The 19882-nt window shown below is 35.5% G+C and overlaps 1 protein-coding gene across 3 annotated transcripts; it reads right to left on the minus strand.

Moving 5' to 3' along the window:
* Nucleotides 1-2333: 2333 nt before the first annotated feature.
* LOC125653499 (inter-alpha-trypsin inhibitor heavy chain H3-like) lies at nucleotides 2334-13836 on the minus strand. Of its 3 annotated transcripts, XM_048883029.2 has the most exons (13): nucleotides 13677-13836; nucleotides 11977-12149; nucleotides 11686-11796; nucleotides 11308-11552; nucleotides 10619-10782; nucleotides 8884-9169; nucleotides 7000-7712; nucleotides 6739-6841; nucleotides 5919-6014; nucleotides 4878-5162; nucleotides 4333-4569; nucleotides 3320-3432; nucleotides 2334-2934 (listed from the first exon to the last, which is right to left on the minus strand). In XM_048883029.2, exons 1-13 carry the CDS (start codon nucleotides 13761-13763, stop codon nucleotides 2905-2907), a joined length of 2643 nt encoding a protein of 880 aa, XP_048738986.2. In that variant the 5' UTR covers nucleotides 13764-13836; the 3' UTR covers nucleotides 2334-2904. The 3 variants fall into 3 exon arrangements, with proteins under 3 accessions (XP_048738986.2, XP_048738983.2, XP_055999871.1); XM_048883026.2 differs by lacking the exon at nucleotides 3320-3432; XM_056143896.1 differs by lacking the exons at nucleotides 2334-2934; nucleotides 3320-3432 and having other exon boundaries at nucleotides 3485-4569.
* Nucleotides 13837-19882: the final 6046 nt, after the last annotated feature.

Raw genomic sequence — 19882 nt, forward strand, 5'->3', positions numbered from 1 at the left:
AGAAAGTTCCTTTTCAGCCATTTGTTGTCAGCTCTCTTTAAATTATTTCACTCAAGATTGTTTTCTTCTTAAATTTGATTCAAAACCAGGATACCATTACGGTGAATTGTACAGAACACACCTCACCTATGAAAGGTGAAGATAACGAACAGTGATCAATCTCATAAATCCTATAATCAATACAAAATAGAAAGTTGGGCAAACAGGTCTAGGTGCTTAGGAAGAATAAGCATCTCCTGTCAACCGGCCATACCCGTCATAAGCCCAATATCTTGATCAGGTAAGCGGAGTTATCCGTAGTCAAAATCAGTGTGCCAAGAACGTCCTAACAATCGGTATGATACACACCAGACAGCATTTGATGGAAAGATGTATTCTATTGCTTCAACGTTTTAGTGTACGGGTTGACTTCAACACCCTACATTTTTACCAAATGCTTAAGACCAATGGTTAAGCACTGGTGGTAATGTTATGGTATCAGTGTTGTTGTGTACCATTATGACGGTTTGGTTGTTGCCTTGATAACGAACACTGCTCAAAATTTTCAAATTTTGTTCGCAATACAGAAGCAGGGATTTTTTTCAAATGAAGAAAAGTCCAATTTTCAGCGTCAGCATTCAATGGAATGGCTTGCCCTGATCTGGTATTCCAAGGATTGAGGATTGAAAACAAAGGATGACTATATGACTGGCAAACTACTTTTGAATTTTTCGACAGTATGTGGGGTTCACAAACAATCAACAGATTTGTGAGCGTTCACAATGCTAAATTACATAGATTTCAGTCTTTATATTGGTATTTTACCACAGAGGCAGTAGAAGCTTTTTTCGCAAAATTGGCACAATGAAAACAATTTGATGGTTCCTCCAAGTTACATGGTTTGTAGAACGATCATGAATACATTTGTATATACACTTTACAGAGTATTTTACAAAGTATTTGACAGACATGATCCTTTCAAGTTATAGGACTTGATAAGAAGGGCAGGGTCTGGTTTCGATGGATCTTTTACAGATTTAATTTCAAATTTTTTGTGTGTCATGGTAAAACATAAGCATAATCCTAAAAGGATGATTGCTAAAGTTATGATACATATGCATGTCTGATGCAATTTACAATGCAATATGAGCACAAAATCAATTAACAACATGTTACAATGCGCCATTTCGACCAATCATCGAGTGCTCTTCCAACGTGTTGACTGGCAATGAAATGAAATATCAAGAATTTTAAATTTTATGTAAACATTTAAAGTTTTAATGATTAAATTTGACATACTCAACAAACTTAGACGGTATTCTTTAGATTAATGGTCCAGAGGGTTAAAAGGGCATGAATACATTGTACGACCTTGGTACCAAATATATTTAGATTTTTAATTAATAATATGATAGCATTAGATTCGTGTAAAACATAACAACAAACCTTTTCAAGGCCTGACGTAAAAGATACATGTATATTTCAGACATTTAATCTTTTCATTTTCAAAACAAGGCACGAACCCAGTTTACGTTTACATGTCACGTGACTCAACCTTCGGTGGAAAAAACCCTACTTTTACTGTTTTTTTGTTTGTTTTTTTTACTTATACTTACTCCCTAAATTGATTTATCATTTTAACCAATATCGAAATGTTGAATGCTTTTGGCATATTTTTTTTCTTGGGTTCTCACCTCCACACGTGGTTACCTGGGTATGACAAATGTGTTGACAAACACGATTTTGGGAGTCAGATGTTTTGTAAATACAAAGTATATCTTGTGTAAAAATATTTTGAATCGGCTTCTTTATTTCTATAACAAACAACTGTCGATTTCAATTGATGAAAAATTGTGCCCATGTCCCTTTAATGGACGATTAACATATTCAGAGACACAGTTTTACATTCATGGATAACTAAATGTAATATTTAAAAAAAAAAAAACCCATTGTTTTGTAATGAGCAAATTTGATTGGCAGAAACGTTGACAAGCCGCAAGACTTTCTTCAATCATGACGTCATAGTCGAATGACGCAAAGTATAACTTCATATGTCATAATTCCTTGATGTCACAAATTCATAACTAACCTATTTGCTTTTAAAACACACATTAACTACCTCGTGTTTCACTATATTTGACCACCTGATCACTCCATTTTTATCCCAGTGAAGTGTTTAAAATAGTAATTTCTGTCTGGAATAGAAAACTCAAAGAAGACGTACAATCGCAGGGGTAGATTTACAATCTCAAAGTAGGAATACTATTTGCAAACGAAAATTCTGCCTTGAGTAATGAACAAGAAAGACAAATAAATAGGGAGATTTACAGAATGAAGAAAATTAAACTTGGAAAACCATTTTCAGTGTATTTATTTAGAATGTAATTTCATATTACACGACAGACATCACAGACAACTGTAACAAACATTTTCTTGAAAGAGAACAAAAGTTATGGAAAGTAATAACAAGAACACGTGATGTGACCCGTCTCTGATGAAGTCCACTGATATAAATCATTAGTATATGATCAAGATTTACATTGTGGAATTAAGTGTTGTGTAATTAATGTACAGGTAAAAAAGGATTGCTTTCGCTAAATCAAATGGTGATTTATGTGAAAATACATATTAAATTGAAATCCATATAAAAATATACTTTTAAAGACATTCTGTAAGAGTTATGGACAATGTATGAATCTGATGATCAAAGAATGATAATAGTGCCAAATGTTTTGCATATCTACGGGGTGACTTCATAATTTGCCGGACTAATGTTCAATAATTTCACCATTCTCTTGTTGAGGAACCAGCACGTGTCACCAGATTGTAATTGTTTCTCAACTGCTTTCAATTTCAGTCTTTGTTTTCCTTTCTGAGTACACTTAATTTTTGCAATTAATTTCCCCTTCCTTGACAGTTGTTTCACTATCTTGCATTTGACATTAGCAAAGTGACCTGTAAAGTAAAGAAAAGATTTATATATTAAAACATTGTCAAATTTGTTTCAAGACGAATATAAACAGCTTCCTTTCAGTGCTTCGAATACACTAAATGTTGTCACAGATATTAGCATTGCTTTGAATTTCTTGTTACTCCAATAAACATCATGTATACAAATGCTCAATTATACAGCAGTTCACGAACAATGTTATGAATATCATAAGAAAATCGTCATCTACGAATATGGACGAAAGGTTTTGTGGAAAAGAGCAATAGGTTTATGAGCCTCAACAGTTTCATTTAATTAAGTTCCTGAATACAGATTTTTTAAAGATTGCATCTTTTTAAGGTTTTGAACCCTCCCGTCAAAGCCAAGAGGTACAGTCACCATAAGATTTACAATTCTAGGTCTCCTTATTCCAGATATTTGATGAAAGGGGGTCTCCTTATTCCAGATATTTGATGAAAGGGGATCGTAGGAGTTGTGCGATTGATCCTCTTTGTTATCCTCACCTTTCAGGAGTTAAAAAGGGGTTGATTATGTTCAAACATTAATTTTCAAACCCAAAATCCTGCTCGAGGTTTTGTTTAAAAGTAAGACGATCTGTGATGGGATAACTTAAGCTTTGTAATGAAATTAAGCGTAATGTATTCTTCCCCAAAAGATTACTTATCCACCGCATACTTGAAATGTCGTGTAAATGTACTGCTAGATATCAAGATATCTTTTTTTTCTATCATCGCAACACATGTGCATCAAAATTTATTTATTTATTTTTTCATGGAAATTCAATATCGTTTTAGTACTATCGCGAGGTATACTACTTAAATATTCCTCAAAATGTGATATTATTGAGACACACACCAGTGAGCTTTAACTTGCAACAATGTTGTATATCATACATAGATGAATTACAAGATTATGTTTAATAGCTTAACGAAACACTCTTCCCATGGGCCTTCGACCCTCGGAGGGAATGTTATCAAAGTATGCAACACTATCGAGTTATTCATCTAATACAAAAAATCCCCACTGAACCTAAAAGATACGCTGACCCATTCATATATTCAACGGTGTGGAAACACAAAATAGCATCTAACTCGTTCAAATATTCAACAGTGTCATTATACAAAAGCCTAATCGAACACCCCCTTCAGTCATAAACTAATGAGCTTGTGAGACAGTTGCTCACGTAATTTCATTCTTCGGATAGGAAATATTTTTCACCGAAAGCAAATGTAGAGAGGTCCAGAGTTCAGGGGGAGGACAGTGGTAGCGTTTTAATTGATACTTTACAAATGTACTGAGATGTAGAAGCAGCCAAACACACCGCAACATAAAGTTGATATCTATAGTGACAAATTGAATTGATGTAAAGTTGAATTTAAACAGTGAATAAAAACAGCACGTACTTAAAATTCCGGTATACTGTTTCCGCTGTCGGCCGTAAAACTCTGCCTTCACTTGGAGACCTCTCCGAGTATCGCTCAGACCTAAGCTAATTCCATCTGCGTTGCACTGGAAACTCGGAATTGCCTTGGATGTTTCCGCAACAAACGTTTCTTGGGTCGTCTTTCCTGCAAACTTTTCTATTTTGATAGTTGTAATTGATTTCTGTTTGGAATCAATATTCGCCGACATGGTGCATCCTATTTAAAACAAATTGCATAATCAGGATTATACTGTTTGCATAACTAGAGTGCCCTCATTTGCATTTAAAAAAACCACCTAGGATATTGACAGTTTGGGAGTGCATAATTACGTTTGAATAAAATACTAGTAGATCATTTTTATGTTTGATTTTGACAGGCATTGTGAGTGTTGTAAGGTGAAGATAACGAACAGTGACTAATCTCATAACTCCTATAAACAATACAAAATAGATAGTTGGGCAAACACGGAACTAGTTTGCTATTTTATGTGCGTCTAAAATCTCCCAAGAGTTAAAAAGACTCACCATCCTTCTGCTGTGTTATTTTGATAATATTGTACATTTTGGACTTTTCCATAGGCAGGTCAAAGCACATCTCCACGGAGGATATATTGACAAGGAATGACGGAAACTGACTTTTTGGTGTAAAGGAATTCGATGACGTCTTGCGTCTTTGCTTTCCTTGTTTCCCTTTCCTCTTCCCTTTCTTCACTCTGGGCAATCTCGCATATGCTATCCGTTTCCTGTTTCGCTTTGATGGCAAAGGCAGAAAAGGTTGGGGATCGTATGATGGTAAAGACGTACCTAAACCTAAAGGGAACATGATCAGCCATAAGATAAGCTAAATAATAACCTATTCAGATTTGAACTCACCCAGGTACCATTGAATGTAAAATAGCTCTGCTCTATATTCATTTAACAGATTGAAAGCATTACCCTATTTTTGTACAGTCGTGTTAAAACACATACAGAATGATGCAATAAATGTATTTACGGACTTCATTAACTGTTGATTTTAATAATTTTAATGGTAAAATAATTCTCAACATAGAAAAGCAACAACTCCTGCAAAAAATGACAAGGAAGCACAACAGCTGGTTAATAGTATAATTTCTGTTTAGGCCAAAAAGAAAATATATGTTGGTTTCCACTTTCCCTACCGACCCTAAAAATGTGTACCGACCTTAACACATTTGTTTCCATTCTCACAGATTTTGAAAATGTCATCACTACAACAAGAGTATATTGTCTTGTTTATCAAATTATTTATTATGCACTAATACTAGACAGATTCCAAAACACAGAAGCAGTTTTTGTTTAAAGTAAAGTGAAGAAATGAATTGATTCATCGTATAACTTTTATTTGATTACTAAATAATCACTTTATTTTATGCATAGTAGAATACTAAATCATTAGAAGATTATTCAACCTATAAAATCAACAACAACAAAAATCCTCCCTACCGACCCTTAAAAATGTTGAGGTGAAAGTGGAAACCAATATGTATATATATATTTGGCCTTACGTCACTGTGGGTTTTTTTTTACCGGATGTTGAGTCCTTACCTCCCCCTACGTATGACGATCGCCCTGGCAGACCCGCAATCCGGCTATACATTGAAGTGGAAATCTGCCTATTAGGATTGTACATCAAAGCATTCCCTGTAGAGAAAATACATGAATATAGAACTAAATCTGTCAAATACAAGTAGACGGTCTAGATATTAAGTATAGATATATTTCATACATGGACCACATTGACAAGGAAAACATTGAAGCGGATCTGTAGAAATAATCTGAGGGTGGAAGCAAGAGATTATATCTATTTACATATGATAAATCTCTCTCTCTCTCTCTCTCTCTCTCTCTCGTATGTGATTCCAGTAACCAGGATTTGTAATACAGAGTGGAATTACTTACTATGATTTCTTAGTTTTGAATTCATAGATGTATGATACTAGGAAACATGGGGTAAGATTATGCTCCAAATGCCATATTGATAATGCAGATAAGAGGGAAGGTTCAAATACATTTCCTTTGATTTTCAATGGATATTCGAATGCAGCACTCGCGCGCCTTGGTTATGGGCCTTTAATGATGTTAGGGGTATTTACACGGCAGTTTTAATATCAAGGATTTATCCCTGTCATATTAGCAAAAACAAAAGTCCAGCGAGAAGAAAAACATACATACTGTCATCAGATGACAAGTATAATGGTGATATGCTTTATAGTATTTGATGCAATATTTAAAGATATATATAGCAAAGAGGTAAGCATGAAAGATTACTGAGCATTTCAAAAACAATCTTAGTATTTGATGTTGATTTTCTATATACTTTTGGGGGGAGGGAGGCAAATGGTAATACATATATGTGTGTATTTACTTTCTACTGCTAAATCTTGATCACTATCGACGCTCCTCAGACTAGGCTTCAAATCGTCAGGAATTGTCACAACCATTGATGTCAGCGGAGTGACAAATTGATACTATAAGATAAAACGGTACAAAATCTTAGTAATGCACTAATTAGATGATTGTTTAAGAATATCAATATTGTTTAAATAATACGTAACGCACACAATTCGAACTTCGGGCATACAGTAAAATAATCATATATACTGAGTTACGAATATAACTCATTTACCTTCAGAGACATGGCCAAAATTTTCTTGTCGATGTCTTTTATTTCATTTTTATCATCTAGTGAATCTTTTTTACGTAATAACTGCTTAATAGTAAGGTACGCCCAAACATTCTCCATTATGCTGCGTTCTTTGGGTTGGGGTTCCGCGGTTGGAGCTGGCAGAATTGGCGGTGTGGGTGGAATGATGCAAATAACAGGTCTCCTGAGTGCCACTCCATCCCTATCAAATCCTATGGCTGATACATCTACTCCGTCTTGCAGTTTACTTACATCATTTACCTGTCCTGCAACAATGAGTTCTGATCCGCGAAAAAACGTGTTAAAATTTGTCTTTGTCACTGTGGAGTCATTTAAAGAACCATCAACGTATTTAAAAGAGACATTTCGCATTAGAACTGTTGATATTTCTTGGTAAAATCCAGATATTTGCAGAGCGGCATCAGAATCTTCGTAAATTTTCTTGCCAAGACCGTTATTTTGGGCCGCAACTTTCTTGGTAAATCTAAAATCAGCGCCTCGCCCAAACGCTAAACTGAAAATTGGAATATTAACTTCGTTGAACTTTTTGACATTTTGAAGAATTTTGAAAGTGTTTGTAACCCCTGACGTTGGTTGGCCGTCTGTAAGGAAAACCAAAACGGGTGCTCGAGAATCCCGGGTTTCTTTGGTCAGTAGCTGTAGCCCCTCTGTCATCGCTAGATTAATGTCCGTACCTTCAAAGTCAATGTGATACTAAATTAATTTACAAACATCTATTTTACTTCACAATATTTATCTCAACTATCTAAGAAGAAACAACACACATTAGTAAATACATGTAGCATGATAAATTACCCCGTTTAGCGCAAAATAGCAATTTTATTGCAAATTTATTGAGGGAAAAGTCCCATACTGGAGAGAAAAATGATAAAGTCCCGTGTGGAATTCAAACTCAGCAGATGTCCTGTCCCACGGTAGCAGCTCTGTGCATTGATTTAAATGGATAAGGGATGTTTATCAGAGTTGGGGTATTTTTGTGCATTTACTTTCAACATATATAGTGACGAAGCGTTATACATGTATAATAATGTTTTATACAGGCACTATGCTAAAATAGTAGTCAAGGGTTTAACTAATAGTGCACGAGCCGAAGGTAAGGGCACTATTTGTTAATAACCCTGGCTACCCTTTCGCCATATTGTATGCATATCACCATATTAATATAATTATCATACTGAAAATCCAAACCGACTCATTTTGCTTTGCAGACGTTACTTATTAATCAGGCTCCATTCAATCAAACGTTTCAATGACGTCCGATTTCGTTTAACGCAATTTTAGAATGCGATTGTTTTATTGTTTAATTTTGTCTGCTCTCACTCATTTCTTCTGCGATATAAAGATCAATACTTGCCCATTTCTATAACGATTCGACTAGTCTAAATTTCTAAAAACCCTTCTGCGTACTTCTGTTGGTGGCGTGGTAGTCTTTAGATCTCGGGCTCGCTAGATAGTTCGACTTCGGTTATCGACAGGAATATCTTAATCTCATGGCTCCATAGCACCCTTACACAATATCAATCCTCATGGCCCCACAATACCCTTACACAATATCATTTCATGGCCCCACGGTAGCCTTACACAATATCATTTCATGGCCCCATAGTACCCTAACACAATATCAATCCTCATGGCCCCATAGTACCCTTACACAATATCATATTATGGCCCCACAATAACCTTACACAATATCATTTCGTGGCCCCATAGTACCCATACACAATATCAATCCTTTTAAGACTGCAATAGATAATCAACGATATAGAGAGAAGATGTCAGGAAGTACAATAATGTTTTTTAATGATACGTCTAGGTCTTAATAAAAATATGTCATAATATTCTTACTTCCATCGGCACCTGTGTTCCTGATAAACGTTTTAGCATTTTCAATATTAGCACTCGTAGCTTGGACCAGTTCTCTACGCCAAAACTTCAGCCTATCGTCAAAAGCTATTAACATCAAGCGGTCATTTGAATTGATCTCGTCCAAGATTTTCAACATAGATTCCTGGAGTTGCTTCATCTTATTTCCGGTCATGGATCCGCTCCGATCTAGAATGAAAACTATGTCCATCGCCATGGGATTCAAATCAGCAGGAGACAGATAGTGAACGAAGAAGCCGTCCATTACCTACAGATAGACAAAGAATAGTTTTAGTTGCAGGATTTGCTATACAAGGTTGGTTCGTTGGTTGTATATTGTTTAACGTCCCGCTCGAGAATTTTTCACTCATATGAAGACGTCAACATCGCCGGCGAAGGGCTACAAAATTTAGGTCTACGCTCGGCGCTTACGGCCATTGAGCAGGAAGGGATCTTTGCCGTTCCATACCTGTGACACGAGGTCTCGGAATTTGCAGTTTCATCCGAAGGACCCCCTCAATTAGTCGCCTCTTACGACGACCAAGGGGTACTGAGGACCTATTCTAACCCGGATCCCCACGGCATATAAGGTATACAAGCCTAGTTGTTTGCAATATAAGGTATACATGTGAAAGCAATGGAAACATACCTGTAGAGTGATTTACTGAAAGTACTCAATCATCATTGTCTTATATCCCTCCTAATTCAAACCAACATTGTATCCATTGCATCTATCTATTGAATTTCTACATGTTTTCTTTATAGAAGTTATTCGATTTTAATAAAAGTATTAACAACATTTAAAAAGTAAAGATTTTCTAAATAAATTGCATTTTCTATATATGATCAACTAAGTCCCACGCGGACACCAAAACTGAACCTTGAGGCAAGGGGCCGTAACTTGCACATCATACAAATGCAAATCTGCTTGATATCCTTCATTAAAGAACATTTTCTATTTCATTTCAATACATATTGTAAATGACCAATTTAGCCCAACCCTTGTACCTGAACCATGGGGGTGGTGAATTTCACAACTTTGGTAGAGGGCTCAATGCTCTTTATAATCATGCAAACATTTTGACTCAGTAAAGAAGATTTTCTGAGATAAAAATATCAATGCATTTCAATATATGATTAATTTAGTCCCACCCTAGGGCCATGATCCCAGGGGTTTTGGTAAATGGCGCAATGCTCATTATAATCATACACACATTTTTGATGTCTAGAAGTAAGGAAGAGGATTGTCTAAGATATGATGTATTTTCAATATGTGACGAACTTAGCCCCACTCTGGGACCTGAACCCTGAACCCAGCAGTCATGAATGTCATAGCTTTGGTAAAAGGCCGATTAGTTTGATTGATTGCTGTTCAGGAATAAAGAAGACGATTTCTGAAGATTACATTCATTTGGATGGTTCTGTTCACACTCCTAAGGCAAGGTCCATGAAATTCACATTTTCTATTCTCCTTGACCCATAGATGATACATACCAAAACTGGTTAAAATTGTTTTAAACGTTCCAGGGAATAGGCTAAAAATGTTCAAATGTTTACGACCAACGCACAAAGAACGAAAACAGCTAGCAATAGGTCAAGTGAGTGACTCAAGTGAACCAAACAGATTTGTGCTTTATTTGCTACAGTTTGAATATAAAGGTCCCAGACTTGGGGGGTAGACTTATTCATTTATTATCATATGCGTGAAATCAATTACCAGAACTTCCCCGGAGTCCTTCTCCCGCTGAATGTCATACTGCACAACAAATTGGCCGGAAATGCCTTGTTCAGACAGAGCCTCCTGTTGAGACCTCGTTAGAAAATAGGAAATCTTCACTTCAGTTGGTGATACATGTACTATTTCGGCATCGCTGTTTTTTCCTGTTGAAATTAAAGTAACGAAAAATGTCAAGAGCCCAGTTCTAGACAAATATCACTTCTTGTAAGTAGGAACGTGTTATATTAACAATGTAAATACTGTTGAAGAGGAATGATTTCTCAGGCCATTGTTTTCTTGTTGAAAGGGGAGATTTATAAATAGGCATACGTTGTTTCTTTTGTTATTATATATATATATATATATATATATATATATATATATATATATATATTGTAGAGAGGGTTTTTTTTAAAATTTAGTATTATGTAGTGTTAAAACGATTTAAAAAGCTCAATTTTAATCATTTATAAATGGTCATGAATGAACTGGTAGTAATCAATGATGTTTTAAATTGGAAAAATAGTATCTCCCCCTCCCCCATATGGTGTACGCATATCCAATCTAATTAGGATCAGATCCTAAGATACGCTCACAATCGCTACAATCTTACGCAAAGTATACGGTGCGGATCTAAGAAGTCTGATTTTAATTAGATTTTAAACATATTCTTGATACCGTACTCTTACCCTCTTGTTTGCCTGTTAGTAAGTCGTTTCGTAACGGTGGTACATTGACAGTTGTTATGTTGCGGTATTCCTCGATGGAGACATCGATTCTAAAATCCTCCACAACTTGGCCTGGATTGATATAAATCAACTGTTCGTAATTCCCCACTCTCCTGCGTAACAGTTCCCTGTACGTTAATTCGAATGTCACTTTTTCGCCGGCTGCAACGTTTATTTGAATTTGAAATTTATTGGAATCTCTCGGTCTGCAAGAAATAAATAAATGACCGTATCCATAACACACCTTTCATTTGACAATGCATTAGGAATTAGACATGTTATGAGTTTTCGCAAATTCATTCAACGGGAAAGCGACAGACAAAAATAACTAAAACATACTTTGCAACTATATGCCCGGCACTCTGACCACGTGACTTCGCCCTATCGTATTCCTTCTTTGCTTCTTCCTTCTCCTTGACTTTACCCGTATATTCGGTTCCTTTTGTGATCCTTGGCAAGAACAAGAACAAAAATTCAAATTACACAGTTCCATACCAATTTTAACAATTAATTTGACTCTTCCGGTCTGCATTCATTAGTCTAGCAAGAGTTCGAACTATTAACGCTGTTCAAACTGACTGTATGTTACAGTTAAACTTTCATTATGAGATAGATGTTTAGATGACTTACAATTTGAAGGCTGTCATGAAAGCCTCGTTTGGAAGTGTGACGTCAAAGAGAGCTTCAGAAGCACGCTTGCTGGGGTTGACGACTTTGCTGGTGATCACTGTCTTTGAGAAACGATATTTAATCTCCGACTTCACGTGTAAAAAGTAGATTTGTGGCTTTTCTTGTTCCGTACTCTGAAAAATAAGAATATTTACAAATTTTCTTGACTGAACTTACAATGCAATCAAACTGCAGAATGGCTTTTTGTTGTCAATGTACTATCACACATCGATTTAAAATCAGCTGCAAAACTGTAGCTCTCTAGGGAAAGCGTCGACAAAACTGTAGCTCTCTAGGGAAAGCGTCGACAAAACTGTAGCTCTCTAGGGAAAGCGTCGACAAAACTGTAGCTCTCTAGGGAAAGCGTCGGGACTGTAGCTCTCTAGGGAAAGCGTCGGGATGCACCAAGATGTACCTTAGATCTCGTTATGAAAATCTACGATTTACAGAATATTTTTCTAGATATATGCCAAAATAATTCCAACATATTTTTGTACTCCTTTTGAATGTCACTCACTTGGGCAAAGATTGGTGGGATATGTTAAAGATGTCACTCACTTAGGCAAAGATTGGTGGGATATGTTAAAGATGTCACTCACGTAGGAAAAGATTGGTGGGGTATGTTAAAGAGTTGCAGATCAAGTCGTTATAATATCCTTCAATTTCTTGCACACAAATCAGGTTTAATATCTCCATCAATTTACATCGCCATCTCGAGAGTTTTATTTTAAAGAATTCCTAGTATATTTACCTACATTCGTGTCAAGAAATAACTTCAATGATTAGTTAAAGTCCTATTCCAACAAAACAAATAAAAACTTGCATCTTCAACAAAGGTCTGCTTGATCAATCTCAAGTCTCTATGTTAAATTTGTCTTCTTTCATGTATCTGCTATTCTAATGTAAACATAGAGTTTATACGCAGCCATGTTGGATTTTCAAGAAAGTCAAACCACATTCAGATATTCATATTCAGATGCTTCATTTCATCTATATTTACGAACAAAAATATTTAGTTACTTGTCATCATTTTCCCCAACAAAGATTTTTTTCAGTGAAATATTCCAGATGAAATAAGTTCAGTCCAGTTTGAAAGAATAATTTGAAAATTGTATCAAATCAAAGACTCCAATAACGCACCAAACACAAATTTCAACCTTCAAGAAGTAATTTACGTCTAGTAGACCTATAGAATTGTTTTAATTTACATAGATCGGTTATTTGTATAAACCGAAAGCCGGGAAACTGGAAACCATATACAATTACACTGTATCATCAGGGTGCGAATTGAATGGGAACCTTGTGCATCATGACTATATGTAAAACATCAAACTTCATTGAAATTGTTTTCAGTCGGAATGGGGCTTTAATATAAACACTTGAAGGTACAAATGTACATGTACAAGTACAATGGGAAAACACGTTCGATTTGGGTTTTTTTTTTAATTCGGTTTTGGATATATTAGATCTGTGAAGATAGAATGAAATGTGCGCAGAAAAAAATAATTGCCCTGAAAATCTATAATAAAAGGTTTTAATAGCGGGTGGATTCGTAGCTTCCTGACCCATTTCATTTCTCTTTTAACAAAAAAAAAAAAAAAGAATTACATGCTATATTTTTTAAGGTGGTACTACATATTAAAGGTTCATATTATATTTACCTTCAGGTCTATCTCTTGACAACAAGCAAAAATAATGCTGCATACTAGTAATATCCCCAGTTTTAACATCGCGTCCATTCTGTGCATCGTCCACAGCTGAAATGATGTCTCGAACTTCAGTCTGTTTATATACACTTCCAGCAAAAGTGAGCGTGTGCAGAATCTAAAAATAGAAACAGTTGTTACTGCAACAGTGACCGGAAAATTCGTGTGCGGATTGAACGCAAGTTTTGCATACGTCATTGGTGACCTTGCAGACAAAGTTCTTGTTGTTTGAAAGAAAAAAGGGTATTTCCCGACGAATACAGTTCACTTAGTGCTTTTGGGTGAAATATTTACGCATTATATATATTCAAATAAAATTTCTTTACTTACAGTGTATTACAATGAAATGATTAGTTTATTGATATTTCTATTTTATATTGCATGACCCCTGAGAATCTAACTTTAAATGGTGAATAAACATAAAATATATGTACATGTATGTGAATACAATATAACACATGTATGTGAATACAATATAACACATGTATGTGAATACAATATAACACATGTATGTGAATACAATATAACACATGTATGTGAATACAATATAACACATGCTTTCTTTGTTTTTCCTTTAGAAATCATCATATACTCAATTATATGTCAGTGCGTATTCAATTGCTAGAACAATTGGATTGTTTTATTATCCAAATTAACTCACAAATATTAGCATGAATTTGTAAAGTTCCTTCTTGTGCCGATAAATCTGAATGAATCTTGCCTAACCGATGCATAGAATATCACGTATATGTATGTGAAACCATAATTGCGTGTATTTCTTCCTCGGTCATTACTTCTGGGTTGTTGTTTGTTTTGTTTTTTTTATTTATTTATTCATTTATTTAGGATGCATCTACCCCTACCTCCCAATTTTTTCAAAATTTACGAAATGAACTCTAGCATCTGTCTGAAACAATATGTTAAAGGAACACAGACCCAATTACCGTACTATGCATGGATATATTCTTGTAAAGTGCATCTACCCACAAGTCAATGGCGTCTAATTCGCACCGGAAACACTTGACTTCGGAAGTGACGTTTTGGCCAAAAACTGTAACTGTCACATCAGTTAAATAAATATTTTCACGTAGAGTTTTTATATATGACATGCGTTCCTTGTGTTTTCCATACCAAATAATATCGAACAGACCCTTATTTGATATTCTCCGCGTAAGAGCAACGGATAACTTAATATTAAAGACAGGGGTAAGGTGATCGCGGTCACTTTGAATCAGGAGATGCGTATTTCACACGTGAAGTGACAATCATCGCCCTCCAACGCAATAAATCCAGGTCAAGCCGACTTTCATATGATTATATAATATCTACTTCACCATATACGCAAATAGTCTTACATGACAATCCCTATAGCTTCATGCAGCAATATTCGCACATAATAAGAATCATAAGAAGTAAAACTCTCGTTTTTATTGCAGTTATTCTCGTAGAACAATACACTCTCGTCGAACAACATGTGTTCCCTTGCAGGAGGTGTTTGTGCACATTAAAGAGGTCAAATTCCAGACACGTGGAGGTTGGGGGAAACCCCTAAAGTTTATGGTTTTATTTTTTCCTCCGCCGCATCTGCTCGAGCGCTTATCTTTAGATTAAGTACACTAAGCCTATGTTAAGGATCCTCGTATTTTCAAACAAATATCCTTTTGGTCTATAAGTTATCATTTTATAAATTACATGTACCATTTGAATCAGAAGTTTTGTGTATATAAATAGCTAAATCAAGTAATCGGAAGTACCATAGTGCATGTATAAGAGCATGAGAAATGAGAAAAGAGGCTGATTCTTAACACAGTCTGCACGACCTATGTACACTAAACAAGTACATTCGATAATACTGTAGTTATAAAGATTGATCCTACAATAGAGTACCATACACGAGGTTTCTGCAAATTTCTGAAAATAGAAATTATCAGCCAAAACATTAATCTAGCTCATGATCCTGTATTTACAGAGTCGTACAAATACACCATAAATAGTCCTCCAACAACGAACAATTTGTTTTGTGCTGAAAATATACAGTTACATTACCCCAAATCTAGCTGAATTCAAAATTTACATAAAATTCACACATGTAGGGTAGTCATTAACTTATACAATGTATAGAGCTCAAACGATATATTTACTACCATACCACTTCATGCAGTCAGTGCACACACGAGTATTCATGGTATCGGTAATAGGCTTTTCAGAGAAGATTTCGGTCGGTGGTCTAGGTATAGGGTGTTGCTAAAACACGGAACGGAAAACGTAAAATATTGTATGTAATGATACAAGATAATTTTGATGCAAAGCTAAGATTTTCAGTATTCTAAACTAGTTACAAAGAAATGCATGGAATTTGTGATAACATGTAATATCTTATTTAAGATTGGAAACAAAATCAAGAAACAATACTCATATATGTACTATCATTTATGTCAGAACACTTTTAAAACAGTTTTGGAAAAAAATATAAATGTATGATAAAGCCATACTTTAGATTTCAATATTGGATGCGTTCGATTAAATTGTAGAAGAACTTAAAACAAATCATTTTAAAATCACCAGGTGCGCCTCAAAAGATCTTAAACTTCCAAAAGTGCTACATATATGTACAACATGTATATCACGGATGTTCAAAGAAAACATGTCTATTTAAAAAATGCTAGAGCCAACAGCTTTATCAAAAATGATTGGCTGAAGTTTAAACACTGAAACATTATCTATTCGTATATCAGATTGCAGCATATTCACTTGAAGATTCTATTAATTTTACACCAGATTTCATTACTAAAATACGGTTAAACAGGGTACACCGTTTCGAGGGCGTTGCACCCTGGGCCCCCATTAAGGTGAACTGAAGACCCCAAAGCGACCAACAGATCCCTTGTGTCAAAGATATTTTCCACGCCCCTCTGAATTGAAATCCCAAATCCGCCCATTGCCCATGAGGCAATTTGCATTGAAGAAGCTAAATTGATTCATAAAATGTTAAGGTATAATCATGAATATTACTAGATTTTGAGTTTCAATTGATTGCAGAAACCAAACATGATGCAGAAATGATGGCGGCTGACTTTTGCACGCCGCAGATTTTAAACAAGGCAATAACCAAAATATACACATAAATATTTCCAGCATATTCAAACCCAAATAACTTAATTGTTTTAGTCAATTCATTTCATTGATATCTGGAAACCACAGGCATAATATTATGTTTACAGGAAGACAATTTTTTTCATTATAGATATTTAAAACGTCGAGTGCCTGTGCTGGAAACTCATAACGAGTTGTTTCTATATTTTACACACTACCATTCCGGGGAGTACTTGTTGAAAAAAATTCATTTAGAATCGTGAATTCATAATATCTATGTAATTAAATGACTAAAAATGAAAGATTAATTACAGTAATCAAGACTTATATTCATATATTATTAAAATCTTTTATTCAGAACAGTATGTTCTTTCTATCCTCTACCCATACATGTAGGTGTCGCTCTTCGCCAACACTTCTCACTGTGTACAAGTCAATGGCTGTAGCATATATTACGATCATTAAATAATGGCAGCTGACCTGATAAGATTTCAAATAATTGTCTGCTTGTCTGTGTTTTTTAGATAATGATTAAACGCACAGTGGTATAATTTCGATGTCATTTGTTGTTGTTTACCGGAAATGAATGATAAAACGACCTCAAAGTTTTAAAAATTATTATAATAAACGTACCAAACAAGAATATTTGATTGATTGACTGTATATTGTTAAACGTCCCATTCAAGAATTTTTTACTCATATGGAGACATCACCATTGCCGGTGAATGTCTGTAAAAATTTAGCCCTATGCTCGGCGCTTACGGCCTTTAAGCAGGGAGAGATCTTTATCGTGCCACACCTGCTGTGACACGGGACCTTTGTTTTTGTGGTCTTATCCCATTTAGTCGCCTCTTACGACAAGCAAGGGGTACTGAAGACCTATTCTAACCCGCATCCCCGGGGTGGGGTACTGAGGACCTATTCTAACCCGGATCCCCGGGGTGGGGTACTGAGGACCTATTCTAACCCGGATCCCCGGGGTGGGGTACTGAGGACCTATTCTAACCCGGATCCCCACGGGAACCAAACAGAGATAACGTTGTAAATTATCAAGTTAATGAGTCTTTCAAGTTACATGTAATTTGTCGTCTTTTCGACTTTTCATTTTGTCGTCTTTTCGTTATTTCGGGGCGAAACGTCGCTAATTATCGTTTTGTCGTCTTTTCGTTTTGTTGTCTTTTCGCCTCGACAAGACGACAAATTGTAAAGTGACACAAGTCAGCCATCATAGGTTTTAATGGCGGACGCGTGAATAGAGTATATTTCTTTGCCAATGCATGAAATGGAATTCAACGTCTGGGCCGAAATGTGGAACGATGTCTGTAAATCCACACACACACAAAACCCACCCCAATTGTGAATGCATAAATTACTGGTGGCTTCTCACCATGAGAGGTGAACAAAGCACAGGCAATGAAGTGTGGATGGCGTGTACTGATCTAATGCACATACCCCCCCCCCTTCCCCACCCACTACATATAGAACCAATAATTTAGATTTTCTCTCTGATCACCTTCATGTGTCGTTCTTGAATAGACAGTTTCTACTTCTGTAAGCTTTTAAGATAATTGCTATCAGTATCTCACAAGTGGTGTTCTCAAAAGTTTGCAGAAGGTAGAAACTGACTATTCAGAATGACTAATGAAGGTGATCGGCAGGGAAATCACATATTTTGGAAAAAGCATTGCTTCTATATTTATTTTTTAATTGGATAAAGGGAAATGTACAAGTATATCCACACTTCAGGTACCTGTAAACAAAGTTGAAAGCGGGGAGTGCATTGATATATCTATATCATTTTGTTGTTTCTATATATTTCGAAATTAATAGATGCCGGTATTTGATATTAAGATTTTTTTTAAAAATCATTCCTTGTTCACACGGTTGTAGTTTTGATATTGAATTGGGAGGGAAAGACACTAAACGAATGGAACTTAACCTTTAGGGTTAGCTGTAGCTCTCTGGGAAAATATTGGGACAGACAAGAGAGCTATAGAGCCACCCCTTATAAAAACTTTTCATTCACGGAGTAGAAAAAAAAAATTGACAAGGCTGAGGTCTTGTATCGTTGTATTTTCGCATTGCTGTCTCTAAAATTTAATATAGAAATATTTTTCCACTACACTTGTGTTCAAACATACCTTCAACATTAAACAAGAAATGTTTGTAAAACACACATGCCCCTCGTGGTGCAAATACACATGTATTATTCAATTGATAGCAATGCCAAATCAATTCAAGATATTGAGCGGACAATATTTTTGAATGTCCAGAGTGAATGTACCCTTGGTCTTTGACCATGTGACCTAAAAATCGACAGGGATCATACACTCCTTAGGATGTACATAGCATGTACTTCCGTACCAGGTTGGTGTCAACCAAACAAATGATTCTTAAAATATAGGGGACAATATATTACTATGTCCAGTTTGACCTTTGACCATGTAAACCCAAGATTTATAGGAATCATCTACTCCTTGTGATGAACCAGTGTATTAAGTTTGATGTCTGTCAAGCAAAGGGTTCTCAAGATATTGAGCGGACAGTTTCTTCCTATGTCCATATTGAATTGACCATCAATAGGGTCATCTTCTACTCATAAACAACCCACACATGACATATTATTACAATCAAGCGAATGGTTCTCAAGATACTGAGCGGACAACATGTGTTCTACAGACAGATCGACCGACCGGGGCATGAATATTCATTAACGCCCTGTGCGGCCCTCACGGCTTATTGATGTAGCCAGTCAAATCGAATCCCGTTGATTGTCTATAATATGCTATTCGAGGAATGTATTTAATCTTCATTTTTCATAAACACAAATATTTGATTTAAGGAATGAATTTATTATTTAATATTTTTAGCGCATGATGCCAAAGTTCTCCGTCTTTGTGTGTGTGTGTGTGTGTGTGGAATTCCTCCATCCAACGAAAAAATAATAAAATCATCCCTTATCATTTAATATTTTAAAACATTGAGTTTATATGATAAAACATTATTTGAGTTGAGTTGAATTAACGAGTTGTTCTTGGACTACATTCTATGTCATTTCGAGATGGGCG

Source organism: Ostrea edulis, chromosome 7, assembly GCF_947568905.1.
Source record: "Ostrea edulis chromosome 7, xbOstEdul1.1, whole genome shotgun sequence".
Taxonomy (NCBI): domain Eukaryota; kingdom Metazoa; phylum Mollusca; class Bivalvia; order Ostreida; family Ostreidae; genus Ostrea; species Ostrea edulis.

What these genes read in the sequence shown, in the direction of transcription:
- LOC125653499 (XM_056143896.1), bottom strand. Translation starts at nt 13,763, where the DNA reads ATGCACAGAATGGACGCGATGTTAAAACTGGGGATATTACTAGTATGC. An exon ending in ACTAACAGGCAAACAAGAGG is followed by an intron (nt 10,783 to 11,307) that starts GTAAGAGTACGG and finishes TAATTTCAACAG; the next exon opens with GAAAAAACAGCGATGCCGAA. An exon ending in GAACACAGGTGCCGATGGAA is followed by an intron (nt 7,713 to 8,883) that starts GTAAGAATATTA and finishes TTGACTTTGAAG; the next exon opens with GTACGGACATTAATCTAGCG.